General features: G+C 42.3%; 1 protein-coding gene across 7 annotated transcripts in view; it reads right to left on the bottom strand.

Moving 5' to 3' along the window:
• SPAG9 (sperm associated antigen 9) overlaps nt 1-13,804 on the bottom strand; it is a 143,487-nt gene extending 129,683 nt beyond the window's left edge. For 5 of the 7 annotated variants that reach the window (XM_027094573.1, XM_027094574.1, XM_027094576.1 and 2 more), the window contains exon 1: nt 13,338-13,804. In XM_027094573.1, coding sequence (XP_026950374.1) covers nt 13,338-13,640 — 303 coding nt within the window. In that variant the 5' untranslated portion in view covers nt 13,641-13,804. The remainder of the gene's footprint in view (nt 1-13,337) is intronic. The other 2 variants (XM_027094575.1, XM_027094578.1) reach the window with 1 other exon arrangement.
• Between the last annotated feature and the right edge of the window lie 2,336 nt (nt 13,805-16,140).

The raw sequence follows: 16,140 nt of genomic DNA, 5'->3' as shown, positions 1-16,140 counted from the left end.
CTCCACAACGGGAGAGGCCACAACAGTGAGAGGCCTGCGTACCGCAAAAAAATAAATAAATAAAGTGCCTGCCTCTTTACTCTGTATCACCTCACCTTTTTTATTTCCCGTGTAACACCTATTACAATCTGTAATTAACTGGTTTGTTTATTCTTTATTACAATATAAACTCTAAGAAAGCAAGGGCTACCTTACTTGTCTGATCTGTTTGTGGCCACATTCTCAGAGTCTAGAACAGTGCCTGGCTCAATATATATTTGTTCTTTCTGATTATTCATGTCTCCTGTTTATCTACCTATGGGAATGGGATAGGAAAGAACTAGAAGATCATGGAGTTTCTGCCCAGCCATTAAAAGATACCTGCAAGAAAAGCAAGTGAAAATACATTTTAAAGGACAATAACAGAATCCAGAATCACAAAAATCCTAGACCCATCCCCTGTGGAGAATCCAATCAGCAGGACCTCAAATTACAAGGAAAAACTTCTTCTCAGGCTCTATAAATCCTAGTGGAGCAGGTAAGTAGTCAGAAACAAGGTAAAAAAAGTTACTAGAGAAAACATTAAATGTAGGGTAGTTTCTCAATTTCTGCATCTCTAAATTTCAAAGGGGAAAAATAATCCATGGTATTTTTATACTATAATCTTAAATAAAAATTTTTAACCAATTTTGTTTTATAAATCTCAGATTTAAATTTCTTACAGAAAAGTAGCTAAACTGCAATCGTTTCTTCCTTCCAGATGAGTGACATTAGTTCACTATAAAAATATTAACTTACCTCTATAACTGACATGTACTCTGTTCCTAAACATTAATTCAAATGGAATATTAGATATTAAAAAATGTTCTCCTATGTAAATAAAATTGTGGTTATATGGTACAATGCTTTCATTTTTAGGATAATTACTTTAAGTACTGAAGGGTGATGTGTCATAACATCTGCAATTTACTTTGCAATGGTTCAGCAATTTAAAAATGTGCGTGTGTATATACATATTTTGTCGTATGTATCTGGTGTGTAGGTAGATAAATAAAAGAACTACTGAATCCAGGTAACAAATATATAGATGATAAACAAACTTTTCATTTTTCTGTATTTTTGAAAATTTTCCTAATAAAAAGCTGGGGGTGGTTTATTGAAAAAGTTTACTGACCTCAAAAATAAAAGGGGGGAATTCCCTGGTGGCGCAGTGGTTAAGAATCCACCTGCCAATGCAAGGGACATGGGTTCGATCCCCCGTTCAGGAAGATCCCGCACGCCACGGAGCAACTAAGCCCGTACGCCACAACTACTGAGTCTGCGCTCTAGAGCCCACGAGCCACAACTACTGAGCCCGTACACCACAACTACTGTAGCACATGCACCACAACTACTGAGCCCACACGCTGCAACTACTGAGGCCTGCCCACTCTAGGGCCGGTGTGCCGCAACTACTGAGCCCGTGAGCGACAACTACTGAGCCCATGCGCCTAGAGCCCGTGCTCCAAAACAAGAGAAGCCACCGCAATGAGAAGCCCATGCACCGCAACGAAGAGTAGCCCCTGCTCGCCACAACTAGAGAAAGCCTGCACGCAGCAACAAAGAACCAACGCAGCCACAAAATAAATAATAATAATAAAATAAAGTATGTAGCAGAGTACATGATACAGAGCAGGTACTCAAAAATGTTAATTCACCATCTTCCTCTTAAAAAATAAAAATGGTATTTTTAAAGTTCCCAATAATAATTCTAGATTCTCAACTTAGAAACTTCTCTACTGTATTAACATGTAAATTCCCATGGCTCCGTTCAAACATATTCAGCAGAACTATGCCAAACTACTAGACACGAAAATTCTTTTTTTTCCCTTAAAATGTACTGTTTATTATTTTTTCTTTTAATTTTTATTGGAGTACAGTTGATTGAAAATGTGCTAGTTTCTGCTGCACAGCAAAGTGAATCAGTTGTACATATACATATATCCACTCTTTTTTAGATTCTTTTCTCATATAGATCATTAGAGAGTATTTCCTGTGCTATACAGTAAGTCCTTATTAGTTATCTATTTTATATATAGTAGTGTGTATATGCCAATCCCAGTCTCCCAATTTATCACTCCCCCCATTTCCCCCCCGTAACCATAAGTTTGTTTTCTACATCTGTGACTCTATTTCTGTTTTGTACATAAGTTCATTTATACCATTTTTTAGATTCCATATTTAAGCAATATCATATATTTGTCTTTCTCTGTCTGACTTACTTCACTTAGTATGATAATTTCTAGATCCATCCATGTTGCTGCAAATGGCATTATTTCATTCTTTTTTTAGGCTAATATTCCACTAAATATATGTACCATATATTCTCTGCCCATCCCTTTGTTGATGTACATTTAGGTTGCTTCCATGTCTTGGCTATGGTAAACAGTGCTGCAATGAATGTGGGGGTGCATGTATCCTTTCAGATTCTGGTTTTATCCAGATATATGCCCAGGAGTGGGATTGCTAGATCATATGGTAGTTTTATTTTTAGTTTTTTAAGGAACCTCCACACTGTTCTCCATTGTGGTTGTACCAATTTATATTCCCACCAACAGTGTAGGAGGGTACCCTTTTCTCCACACCCTCTCCAGCATTTATTGTTTGTAGATTTTTGATGAAGGCCATTGTGACTGCTGTGAGGTATTACCTCACTGTAGTTTTGATTTGCACTTCTCTGATAATTAGTGATGTTGACTATCTTTTCATGTGTTCTTTGGCCATCTGTACGTATTCTTTGGAGAACTGTCTATTAAAGCTGCATTTTTTGACTGTGTCGTAGCAACCCTTGTTGGTCACTTTGTTTTCAAGTATTTTCTCCCATTCTGTGGGTTGCCTTTTCGTTTTGTTTATGGTTTCTTTTGCTGCGCAGAAGCTTTTAAGTTTAATTAGGTCCCAGTTGTTTTTGTTTTTATTTTCATTACTCAAGGAGGTGGATCAAAAAAGATATTGCTGCGATGTATGTCAAAGAGTGTTCTGCCTATGTTTTCCTCTAAGAGTTTTATACTGTCCAGCCTTACATTTAGGTCTTTGATCCATTTCAAGTTTACTTTTGTGTATGGTGTTAGAGTGTTCTAGTTTCATATTTTTATGTGTAGCTTTCTAGTTTTCCCAGCACCATTTATTGAAGAGACTGCCTTTTCTCCATTGTATATTCTTGCCTCCTTTGTCATAGATTAATTGACCATAGGTGCATGTGTTTATTTCTAGGCTTTCTATCCTGTTCCATTGATTTATTTTTCATTTTTGTGCCAGTACCATACTGTTTTGATTACTGTAGCTTTGTAGTACAGTCTGAAGTCAGGGACCCTGATTCCTCCAGCTCCACTTTTCTTTCTCAGAATTGCTTTGGCTATTCTGGGTCTTTTTTGTTTCCATATAAATTTTAGAATTTTTTGTTCTAGTTCTGTGAAAAATGCCATTGGTAATTTGATAGGGATTGCATTGAATCTGCAGATCGCCTTGGGAAATATAGTCCTTTTGACAATACTGATTCTTCCAACCCAAGAACACGGTATATCCTTCTATCTGTGTGTCATCTCTGATTTCTTTCATCAGTGCCTTATAGTTTTCAGAGTAGAGGTCTTTTGTCTCCTTAGGTAGGGTTATTCCTAGGTATTATATTCTTTTTTTTTTTTTTTTTACTTGATATAGGCAGTTTTATTTTAGATTACATGGGCTTCTATTAGAAGTGTAAACCAACTGAGTTATCACCATACTACCCCTTAAGCAAACCCTGGGATTTACTGTCCTGATGTCTAGTCTGATGTTACTACACCCTCCCCTGCAAGGCAGTGGAGGGGGCGGTGGGATGTCTCCACAGGTCTGGTAGGCAAGAGCCTCCCTGCCCAAAACCTGGCCCTTGGGTCTGTGGTTTTGAAGGGACAATCCTATCAGCACACTTAACAAGAGGGATGAATCAAAATACTGCTACTTTAGAAATTCAGACGTGTGATTAAGAGAATGGACATTTAGGCTTTAATGACTAAAGCAGCTACTTGAGAAACCATAGCTTCCCGATGCCTGGATCCATTTTTATCCATACTTTATTTTTCCCTATTCCCATCACATCTGTAGTTACCAAAACCTGTCATTCTTTTTGATGTGATGGTAAATAGGATTGTTTCCCAATCTTAGAGGGAATGATTTCAGCTTTTCACAGTGCAGAATGATGTTAGCTGGGTTTGTCATATACAGCCTTTATTATGTTGAAGTAAGTTCCCTCTATTCCCACTTTCTGGAGAGCTTTTATCATGGGTGTTGGGTTTTATCAAAAGCTTTTTCTGCATCAATTAAGATGATCATATGCTTTTTATTCTTCACTTTGTTAATCTGGTTTATCACACTGATTGATTTGTGGATATTGAACAATCCTTGCATCCCTGTCATCAATCTCACTTGATCATGGTGGATGATCCTTTTAATGTATTGTTGAATTCGGTTTGCTAGTATTTTGTTGAGGATTTCTGCATCTATGTTCATCAGTGATATTGGCCTGTACTTTTTGTGTGTGTGTGATATCTTCTATGGTTTTGGTATCAGGCTAATGGTGGCCTCATAGAATGAGCTTGGGAGTATTCCTTCCTCTGCAATTTTCTGGAAGAGTTTCAGAAGGGTAGGTGTTAACTCTTCCCTAAATGATTGCTAGAATTCCCCTGTGAAGCCATCTGGTCCTGGACTTTTGTTTGTTGGAAGTCTTTTAACCACTGTTTTCAATTTCAGTACTTATGCATGGTCTGTTGACATTTTCTATTTCTTCCAAGTTCAGTCTTGGAAGGTTGTGCTTTTCTAAGAATTTGTCCATTTCTTCTAGGTTGTCCATTTTATTGGCATGATAGTTGCTTTTTGTAGTCTCTTATGATGCCTTGTATTTCCTTTGTGTCAGTTTTAACTGCTCCTTTTTCATTTCTAATTTTATTGATTTGAGCCCTGCCCCCTTTTTTTCTTGATGAGTCTGGCTAAAGGTTTACCAATTTTGTTTATCTTCTCAAAGAACCAGCTTTTAGTTTCACTGACCTTTGCTATTGTTTTCTTTGTCTCTATTTCATTTATTTCTGTTCTAATCTTTACAATTTATTTCCTTCTACTAACTTTGGGTTCTGTTTGTTCCTCTTTCTCTAGTTGCTTTAGGTGTAAGGTTAGGTTGTTTATTTGAGATTTTTCTTGTTTCCTCAGATAAGATTGTACTGCTATAAACTTCCCTCTTAGAACAGCTTTTGCTGCATCCCAGAGGTTTTGGACCATCCTGTTTTCATTATCATTTGTCTGTAGGTATTTTTTTCTTATTTCCTCTTTGATTTCTTCAGTGATCCACTGGTTGCCTAGTAACATATTGCTTAGCCTCCATGTGTTTGTGTTTTTAACAGTTTTTTTCCTGTAATTGATTTTTTTTTCTTCTTTTCTTTTGGCCATGTCGTGCGGCATGTGGGATCTTAGTTTCCCCGACCAGGGATGGAACCCACGCCCCCTGCATTGGAAATGCAGACTCTTAACCACTGGACCACCAGGGAAGTCTCTCCTGTAACTGATTTCTAATCTCATAGCGTGTGGTCAGAAAAGATGCTTGATATAATTTCAATTTTCTTAAATTTACCGAGGCTTGATTTGTGGCCCAAGATGTGATCTATCCTGGAGAACATTCTGTACGCACTTGAGAAGAAAGTGTATTCAGCTGCTAAGTCCATCTGGTCTAATGTGTCATTTAAGGCCTGTGTTTCCTTATTGATTTTCTGTCTGGATGATCTGTCCATTGATGAGACTGAGGTATTAAAGTCCCCCGCTATTATTGTATTTCTGTCGATTTCTCCTTTTATTGCTGTTAGCATTTGACTTATGTACTGAGGTGCTCCTATGTTGGGTGCATATATATTTACAATTGTTATATCTTCTTCTTGGATTGATCCCTTGATCATTATGTAGTGTCCTTCCTTATCTCTTGTAACAGTATTTTAAAGTCTATTTTGTCTGATATGAGTATTGCTACTCCAGCTTTCTTTTGATTTCCATTTGCATGGAATATCTTTTTCCATTCCTCACTTTCAGTCTGTATGCAGACACCAGAATTCTTAAGTGAATTCCACAGACTTGTATTGAAGCTAATAACAAAATATCACTGGCCAAAACTTCAAAATATATAGAATTTACACACATATATTTCTTTTTATATATATATATATATAAATTTATTTATTTATTTATTTATTTTTGGCTGCATTGGGTCTTCGTTGTCGTGTGCAGGCTTTCTCTAGTTGCGACGAGCAGGGGCTATTCTTCGTTGCAGTGCATGGGCTTCTCATTGTGGTGGCTTCTCTCGTTGCAGAGTGCCGGCTCTAGGCGTGCAGGCTTCAGTAGTTGTGGCACGCAGGCTCAGTAGTTGTGGCTTGTGGGCTCTAGAGCACATGCTCAGCAGTTGTGGTACACAGGCTTCGTTGTTCCACGGCATGTGAGATCTCCCCAGACCAGGGATCGAACCTGTGTCCCCTGCACTGACAGGCGGATTCTTAACCACTGCGCCACCAGGGAAGCCCTACACACATATATTTCTAAATGTCAGCTTTTTTTTTTTTTTCTTTTTTCAGTACGCAGGCCTCTCACTGTTGTGGCCTCTGCTGTTGCGGAGCACAGGCTCCAGACATGCAGGCTCAGCGGCCATGGCTCATGGGCCCAGCTGCTCTGCGGCATGTGGTATCTTCCCAGACCAGGGCACGAACCTGTGTCCCCTGCATCGGCAGGCGGACTCTCAACCACTTCCCCACCAGGGAAGCCCTAAATGTCAGCTTTATGAATAAACACATTGCATACATTTTTAAACTGGGTCTATGCTGATATTTCTTATCTCAACCTAGTAATTTACTTAGGTAACATCTATATTCATTATGAGTGCTGAGCAGGACAAAAAAAAAAAAGGTGTTTTTAAAATAACTCAACCATTGGTCAAGGGAACAAAAGAACAGGTATTTGGCTACAGTCTAATACTAGCTCTCCTGGGAACCAAAAGGTTCCAAGTGATTTAAGTAAGCAATGCATAGTTAAAGGTAAGCTAAGGAGTCCAAGAAACTTACGCACCAAACATAGGCACTGAATTGGGTCAGTGACCTATGTTTTATACCACAGTAATCTAGTGAGTAGTTCTTACTCTACTAATCCATCTTGGTACCTTACCCATTTTCATAGTCTCTTTTGTGATTTTAAATAAGTAAAATATGAATGTCACCATCCCAAGGACACATAATGTATCTCAGATACTTAAATTCAGAAATCTCTAAAGGTAAAGGGTAAGATCTGTCTTAATAGCAAAACAATGGTTAACTGATTACCACTTCACAAGGTAACAAACACCCCCTCCCACCAATGTACACACATTCCCCTAGAGAACAAATACACTGTTCATTTCAGAAAGTGCCTGGAAGTAAGGATTGACTAGACGCAAGGACATATCTACTCTGACTAGGGGCAGTGTGAAGCTTATTTCAAATAGTTCTGCAAGAAAAAACAATGGTATTTTTTAAAATATGAAAATATGTATTTTAAGTGTGTTTTAAAATGTACTCATTTTATATACAAAATAATTTGGGCATACAGAGATCAATGAAGCACTAAGGTGTATTTTGAGCATTCTACAACTTAGAAATTAAGAGGTAACATAACATTTTGAAAAGCTGCTGACCTTTGCTCTAACTGAACCAAGAGAGAAATGAAGTCAGTACCTCAGTCAACCTTTGGACCAAAAATCTTTAATTCCCTGAAGATACCACAAGATACTGGTTTCAAGGAAAATAATATGGTGGCAAATATATCAAGTGAAATTTTCACAGAAGAAAAAATCAAGTTAGCCTATTTAAAACAAACGCAGGGACTTCCCTGGGGTCCAGTGGGTAAGACTCCACGCTCCCAATGAAGGGGGTCACGGTTCGATTCCTGATCAGGAAACTAGACCCCACATGCATGCTGCAACTATGAGCCTGCATGCCGCAACTAAAAAAAGATCCTGCATGCTGCAACTAAAGATCCCACAGGCCGCAATGAATATCGATGTGCCGCAACAAAGACCCGGCACGGCCTAAATAAATGTTTAAAAAAAAAAACACTGAACAGGTGCCACAGAGAGACTTCACTTTTTAAAAGTGTTTGAAAACTTTATGTCAAATGTTAACAACTAATGGACCTACTAACAGATCATCTGTGCATATAAACAAACTACTTTTCCTCTACTGCTCCACTTAGTTTCCTGAACAGGAATGGAACCCATGACCCCTGCAGTGGAAGCTCAGACTTGTAACCACTGGACCACCAGGGAATCCCCATAATCTACTTAATAGCGAATTAAATTTCTTTTGACACTAGAGTAATAGAATTAAGGCTAAAAATCTGAATAAACATCATAATTATCAATTTAAATAACTGTGCTAAAGACACAAAATAAACTTAATGTTGAAGCAAATAGGGAATTTCCACTTTTAGCATCCTAAGTCCTCAATAGCCACCATCAACAAATATAAGCTGAAGTATTCAAAAGTACTCTTCACTCCTGTCTTGATAAAAATAAATCATAAAACTAAATTGATAAGACTTCAAATATTCCTTTTTAAGTGTTTATTAAAGAAGTGAACTTTCACTGTAAATTATTCTGCAAACAAATCAAAATTAATTTCCTTAACTTTTGATTAAAATATTTTTATGAATCAGTGAGAACTATAACATCAATTTAAAAAAATCAATACCAATGCCTGCTTTCCTGCCCACAAATCTTATCACTCACTCCCATGTTCATAGACTTCCAAAGAAAACAACCTGATTAAAGTCTTAATATAAAACATCCATTTTGTTACATCTTTAAGTGGTGATTCATTGGGGAAAAGTTAATTAGAATATTCTCAGTAATATCTCTCATCTCTGCACTTAATCACCCCAGTCTTTTTCAGACAAAAAGCCACAGAAAAGCAGTCACATAATCACAACATCTTCTTCCCAGCAAAGATATTCTCTCTTCATATATGCTTCTACCACTCACGGAGGATGAAGAGGGTACATCTTCATTTTTATGTGCAATCTCCCTCTACCCAATCATGCTAAATAAACGCTCACTTTGAAACTAAATTCCCTATGTATAACTGAATCACTTTGCTGTACATCTGAAACTAACACGACCTTGTAAATTCTTTTTTTTTAATTACTCAAAACAAATCATGTCTATTTTAAAAGAATCAGAACTTACACAAACAAAAACATAAAGGGGCTTCCCTGGTGGCGCAGTGCTTGGGAGTCTGCCTGCCGATGCAGGGGACACGGGTTCGTGCCCCGGTCCACGAAGATCCTACGTGCCACGGAGCGGCTGGGCCCATGAGCCATGGCCGCTGAGCCTGCGCGTCCGGAGCCTGTGCGCCGCAACGGGAGAGGCCACAACAGTGAGAGGCCCGTGTACCGCAAAAAACAAACAAACAAAAACAAAAACAAACAAAAATAAAAAACACTAATATATTCTTCCCCAAGAATAACATCTTTCTCCAGATTTTTTTTTTTGTCTGCACCACTCAGCTTGTGGGATTAGTTCCCCAACCAGGTGTTGAACCCGGGCTCCAGCAGTGAAAACACTGAGTCCTAACCACTGGACTGCCAAGGAATTCCCTCTCCAGATTTTTTTTAAATTACTGATTTACAGGTAAATTGTTCATAGATTCACAAGGCTTACTCTGGCTAGAGTAGACAGGAAAAGTCTAGCAGAAGAAGTGAAATTTAAGCTGAGCCAAAAGTGAGGAGCTAGCCAGGGTGAAGCTCTGAGGGAAAAGCACTCTAGGCCAAGGAAACAGCATGGGCAAAGGCATCAGACAGGACTTGGTTAAAGAATGGAAAAAATACACATGGCTGGAGCAGGGAGCCCAAAGGGGAGAATGGTGAGAGCTATAAAATGAGAGATTTCTTGATTAGCATTTGAAGCTGGTTACGAATCTATCTAAAATCAGCCCTCCTTCAGATTGTTTTTATAGACTCAAAACCATCAGGCTAACTCCACACAACAAATTCAAATAAGCAATTAAAAAGACAGAAGGGGGCTTCCCTGGTGGCGCAGTGGTTGAGAGTCCGCCTGCTGATGCAGGGGACACGGGTTCATGCCCTGGTCTGGGAAGATCCCACATGCCACGGAGCTGCTGGGCCCGTGAGCCCTGGGCGTCCGGAGCCTGTGCTCCGCAACGGGAGAGGCCACAACAGTGAGAGGCCCATACGATCAAAAAAAAAAAAAAAAAGACAGAAGGTATTCAAATTAAGTAGTACCATTATAATAAAGATTAACTTCCTGATTCCTTGTTGAGAATTCCTGCAAGCAAGAGATTAAAGCACTTCACACCTCCTAAAATGTCCTCATTATTTACACATTCTCCTAAATTTCCACAAAGGTGCTCAGAATTTACTTAACTCTCTCAGGTGATGGTCAATTTCCATACTTTCAAATATTCTTGCTGTAAATACCCTGAGGCATTTTTGCTGTAATACCAGACTTTATGGAAATAGTCTTTGTATTAAAGGCCACAAACACTCAAAGAAAATTAAACAAAGAATCATTTCTGCATATTGGCCTAAAAGAGACTGAATTTCTGAGTACTTGGGTAAAACTTGATTTATGATCTTACATGAAAACTGATAACAAGATGATTTCACATTTGTGGTCTGGAAGTTGGCTCATTTAGCATTACATCAATGTTCTGTATTCTCAGATCATGGCCTTTGCCCAAAGGTTTCATTATAGAAAATTTATAGACATATTTGAAAAAGCACAAATTACAAAGAAAGTCATTGGATAATCTATTTTTTACAAGTCATTTACTTAAGAAATTAATATACAATCCAGAGTCTAGCAGCTTAGTTTTATTTTCTGATTCTGCAACCTGTGGCAGATGGTTTTCTGGGCATGTGCGACCCTGGCATTTTGCCTACATGTACATGGACTGACAGGAGTTTAAGGCTGAAAGGAGTAGTTTCTTTCATCTGCAGTAACAGGTCATGCTGGGCCTGTTCCTCACCTGTGTGGATATTCGGTTAATTCCACAGTCTTTCCATTTACATCCACACAATGGCAAGGACCTGTCTGAGCATGAAGACATGGCAAGTCATCTCAGGAGTAGTAGTACATAACCTCCGTTCCTAAACAGTTCTGTAAACAGCTAACAAACCAGTGGAAATTTTGATTCCATCCTTAAATTTTCTTTTTCAACCCTTCCTTCCCTATATACTTGGAAATACTCTTGAAATAAAGTCAGTTTTGTTTGGCAAATTCAATAGCGTTCCTTTGACTCAAATGGATCACAAAATCAGAACTGAAAATCATCATACAGTCAAGCTTAAGAAAAAAAAAAAAAACAGGGACTTCCCTGGTGGCACAGTGGTTAAGAATCCACCTGCCAATGCAGGGGACACGGGTCTGATCCCTGGTCCAGGAAGATCCCACATGCCATGGAACAAATAAGCTCGTGTGCCACAACTACTAAGCCTGTGCTCTAGAGCCCGCAAGCCACAACTACTGAGCCCGTGCACCACAACTACTGAAGCCTGCACACCTAGAGCCCTGCTCTGCAGCGAGAAGCCACCGCAATGATAAGCCCGCGCACCGCAATAAAGACTAGCCCCCACTCGCTGCAACTAGAGAAAGGCCGCGCATGCAGCAACAAAGACCCAACGCAGCCCTAAATAAATAAATAAATAAATTTATTTTTAAAAAGAAAGAAAAAAAAGAACTATTTGACCTGGTACAAAGGTATAAGTGACAAAAAGTTTAAATGGTGGTACTACTTAGTCTTAGGAAATGAGCATCACATCCTTAAAACTTTTCAAGTATTGGGGCTTCCCTGGTGGCGTGGTGGTTAAGAATCCGCCTGCCAATTCAGGGGACACGGGTTCGAGTCCTGGTCGGGGAAGATCCCACATGCCGCAGAGCAACCAAGCCTGTGTGCCACAACTAGTGAGCCTGCGCACCACAACTAGTGAGCCTGTACTCTAGAGCCCGCGAGCCACAACTGCTGAGCCTGCGTACCACAACTACTGAAGCCCGTGCACCTAGAGCCCGTGCCCCGCAACAAAAGAAGCCACCGCAATAAGAGCCCCGCGCACCACAACAAAGAGTAGCCCCCACTCACCACAACTAGGGAAAGCCCTTGTGAAGCAACAAACACCCAGCACAGCCAAAAACAAATAAATTTATTTATTTTAAAAAAGAAAAAAACTTTTCAAGTATTTTTGAAATACACATGTCATTCCTTCAATAATTAGTTATTTAGCTTCCTTCAATCACCATATATTTAACCAGGTTTGCTAGATGCTCAAGAAACAAAGATGAATAGGACACTTCACCTGTATTAGATAAGTTCCACAGAAATAATGCCTACACATCCTGAAAGCTAAAATCCTCTACTGTCTCAAGAAGTCAAAGACCTATCACTTGCACTCCAGAGCTGCAAAAGGTTCACTCAAGGTTAGGGCACCGAGGTCACACTGCTGAGGCACTAAAGTTAAAAGCTGGCCAAGAGCACCTGTAAACCGTAGTCTTTGAAAAGGCTTGCCAACTGTCACCCACACCTCCTCAACCTGCCCCTCACCCCGTTCCCGTCCTCTTTATAAATAAACAAAGGGTTTTTAAAGGGAACTGTCCAAGGTTACCACCTGACAAGGAAGAAAGCTTTGATCTGGGATACCAATAAAATAAAATTGCATACTCTCCATATTTACAGAGTATTGTTATACAACACCTAACTGTTGACAAAGTGTCAACCAAGGCACTTAAAACGAAAAATAAAACCTCTTTCTCAATAGGGTTAAAACGTCAACAAGAAACTGGCCGAAAGAGGGAGATCTCTAACTTCCCAAAGCAGCAACCCCCAGGAAAGGTGCTGGAACCAGCGGAAGTTACATATCCAGGGCAGTAGTGTTTAAATGCGCCCGCCCCCCCCCCCGCCCGTGGTAAAAGTTTGAACCGCCATCTGACTATCCCACGGTGGTCGGAAACTTCCCTCAACTACAAGAGGCAAGCAGACACCCTAAAATCTCCCTCTCAGCCAATCCCAGGTGCCCTCAGGCCAGGCTGTGGCTTCCTCCCCGGGCCTTGCTTCCCCCATCACACTCTCTTCTCCTGGACACTCACTAGCCTGCCTGGGCGTCCAACGCCGGCCGGGGGTCCCGGGACCTCGCGGCCGCCGGGCTCGGTCCGGCTGGCCTCGGCCTCAGGCCTGCCTCCTGGAGGCCGGCGCGCCTCCCATCCTGAGACGGACCGCGACCCCCGCCCCCCGGCCCGCCCTCGGGCCCGGCCCTCGCACTCCCAGCCGGCCGGCCCTCACCTCCTCGGCGTGCTTGCGCAGCGCCTTCTCTCGCTCGTACTGGGTGATGAGCTGCTCGTTGTCGTCCCGCAGCAGCTCCAGCTCCACCTGGTGCTCCTGGTCCTGCGCGAACACCGAGTCCAGGTTCTCCAGCACGGCCACCACCAGTGGCATCAGCTCCTTGACCACCTCCTCGTCGTAGCGCCCGATGAGCCGCTCGAACTCGCGGTAGATGGAGCCGGCCAGGCCGGACACCCGCTCCGACATCACGGCCCCGGAGCCGCCGGGCTCCTCCTGGTACACCACACCGTCCTCCAGCTCCATGGTGGCGGGCGGCCGGCCCGGGGCGTCGCCGGCTGAGGGGACGACAAGGGCCCGCACGGGACGGGCCGCTGGGGCTAGGGCTGCGGCTGGGCCCTGCTGGGTGGGGGCCCGGGACGGAGGAGGGGAGGGGTGAAGCGAGCGCACTCAGCCCTACCGCCGCTGCACCAACTGCCGGGACGGCTAAGCCGCGCGCGCCACACGTCACCCGCGGGGCGGGATCCGAGCCGCGTCGGCCCGTAGGGCGGGGCCCCGCGGGAGGCCAGGCGCGGCCGGGGGCGGGACCAATGCGTCACCTTTCGCCGGCGGAGGCGGCGTGGCGTCAACACTCGGCGCCGCGAGGTCGTTGCGTAAGCCAATAGGAAAGACTGCGAGAGGAGGGTGGTGAGAAGTGCCCGCCCAGAGCGCGATTTGTAGGGCGAATCCCAGTGGAAAGGGAGGGGTTCTGGAACAGTGACTAGCCGCCCAGAATAGCCAAAATTTTATTACTTTTTACAGCTCACAAAGGGCTTTCACATTTGTTCCTCACCGCAAGGATGTTTGGTGCGGTAGACGTTTGGCCTTCGTTTCACAGACAAGGAAACTAGGCCCGGAGAAGTTATGGTTCACTCAAGGTCACGCAGCGAGAACGGGAAGGAGGCTGATCAGGGACTCAAACCAATCTGATTGAGAATTCCGTACTCAGAGAAGTGGAAAACAGATGGGAAGGGAAAGCAACCTTACCTGGGACAAGGTTTGCCTCAGTGATAAGGTGGTCTTGAATAGGATAGAATTATTTTGGGGTTAAAAACAGTATGGATAGCCTCAAACAGAGGCCGTGCAAAGCATTCTGTAGAAGGGTAAAACGAACGCCACATCTTGTGCTTTGGCAAACACGGGTTTTTCTGCTTCCTCTGGCCAACTTGGGAGAGTGGCATTTCCTGGCTCCAGCAACCCTCCTTTCCTCTAATCTTGAAGCAGGGCAGGCTGATGGGTTGGGGAGCAGAGGAGGAAAGAGGTGGAGTCACTGGGGTGAGTAAGTCCGATAGTACGTGAGGTCTCAGCCGCCTGGGAGAGAATCACGTGTGGGGAATGACAACACCCAAACCTCAGGCGGGCTGAGTCAAGGATCACTTCCTGGTGTTCTCTTCTAGCTGATACCGAGGGGGGCCCTCTGGGACTCCTGGGCACAAAAGCCTTTCTGTGTCCCCCATTTCTTTGATTACAGGAAACAGGCTTCATTTAGCCTCCAAGATCTTCCCTGAGTTCCAATGGGTAGTTTCAAGCAGCTGTTAGGGAAAGGAAGGGGATTCATCAATACAAGGGAGAAACAGTCAAGAGAAACAGTAGTGGAGCCTTGGGGCAAGGTCCTAGTTACCCATCAAGGGATACACACAACAATATCTTTGAGCTGTTTTGCAGATACTGAAACCTCCTCCAGGTGGGAGAAGTTAACGATGGTATGTTGCCCAAAAACATTTAGACCCCAAACCCGTTGGAACCTGAAGGTTGATGATGCTGATTCCTACTTACCTCACCACCAACCCATCAGAAGAATGTCCACAAGCTGATCACGCCCTCTCTGAAACATTACTATAAAACTTCTCACTATCGTCTCCAAGTTAGGACACAGTTTTTCCAGGCAGGAGCCCGTTGTGTCCCCCTTTGCCTGGCAAAGTAATAAAACTATCCTTTTCTACTTCACCCAAAACTCTGTCTCCGAGATTTGATTCAGCACCGATGTATAGAGAAGCTGTGCTTTTGGCATCATAGCCTCTGCAAATGGGGCAGAAGACCCTCCCCAAAGCCCCTTATCTCCGCAGTAGGTGACTCAGGAGTACTGTGGCCTCAACTCCTCTAAGAATAGGGCCGGGGAAGGCAAGATTTGGATAAAGAAGGGTTCACTGGGGGAATCAGCTACCTCCCAGGATCATAAATACCATGGAGACCCACAAAAGCATTATGGAGGTTGGGCAAAGGCCAAGGTATAAAAAGACAAAAATGAAAATACCAAGCCTTATGAGTGAATTTGTGGCCTGCACTGTCCCCGTTTCTCACCCTCACCCTGCAGTCACCTTTATATTGTTTGTGTATATGTCTGGATCTTAGTTTCGCCTATCAGCTGGTTAGGTATGTGCCCCAAATGCCCCTTCTTTTCTAAATCTCACATTTGAAAACCAGAGGAGTCTTACTCTGAATCTTTCTTTTGTTTTCTCTTCTTTTTTCTCTTCCTGAGGGCGCTTACTTGGGCAATCTACCTATGTATATGCCTTTATTTTCCTAGCAGTCTAGAGGAGCAGGAAGACTTAGGCCAAGGCTTTACTTTGTCTTTCCACAGTATTCTCATACACATCAGAAAATTTAGAGAAAAAATGTCTGTTGATTTTCAGGTCTGAGATTATAATAAAGTCTTCATAGCAAGTATGCTTCTTTAGGTATAAATTCAAGATAGAAATATATGAGATACATATTTATCTTGATTTTAAGCTTCTGCTAGCTCAGTGATCACATTTGTTTAAAATAA

This window comes from Aethalodelphis obliquidens, unplaced genomic scaffold, assembly GCF_003676395.1.
Source record: "Aethalodelphis obliquidens isolate GAN/ISIS:26980383/991018 unplaced genomic scaffold, ASM367639v1 scaffold89, whole genome shotgun sequence".
NCBI classification, from domain to species: Eukaryota; Metazoa; Chordata; class Mammalia; order Artiodactyla; family Delphinidae; genus Aethalodelphis; species Aethalodelphis obliquidens.
This window is presented reverse-complemented; position numbering and strand designations above follow the sequence as displayed.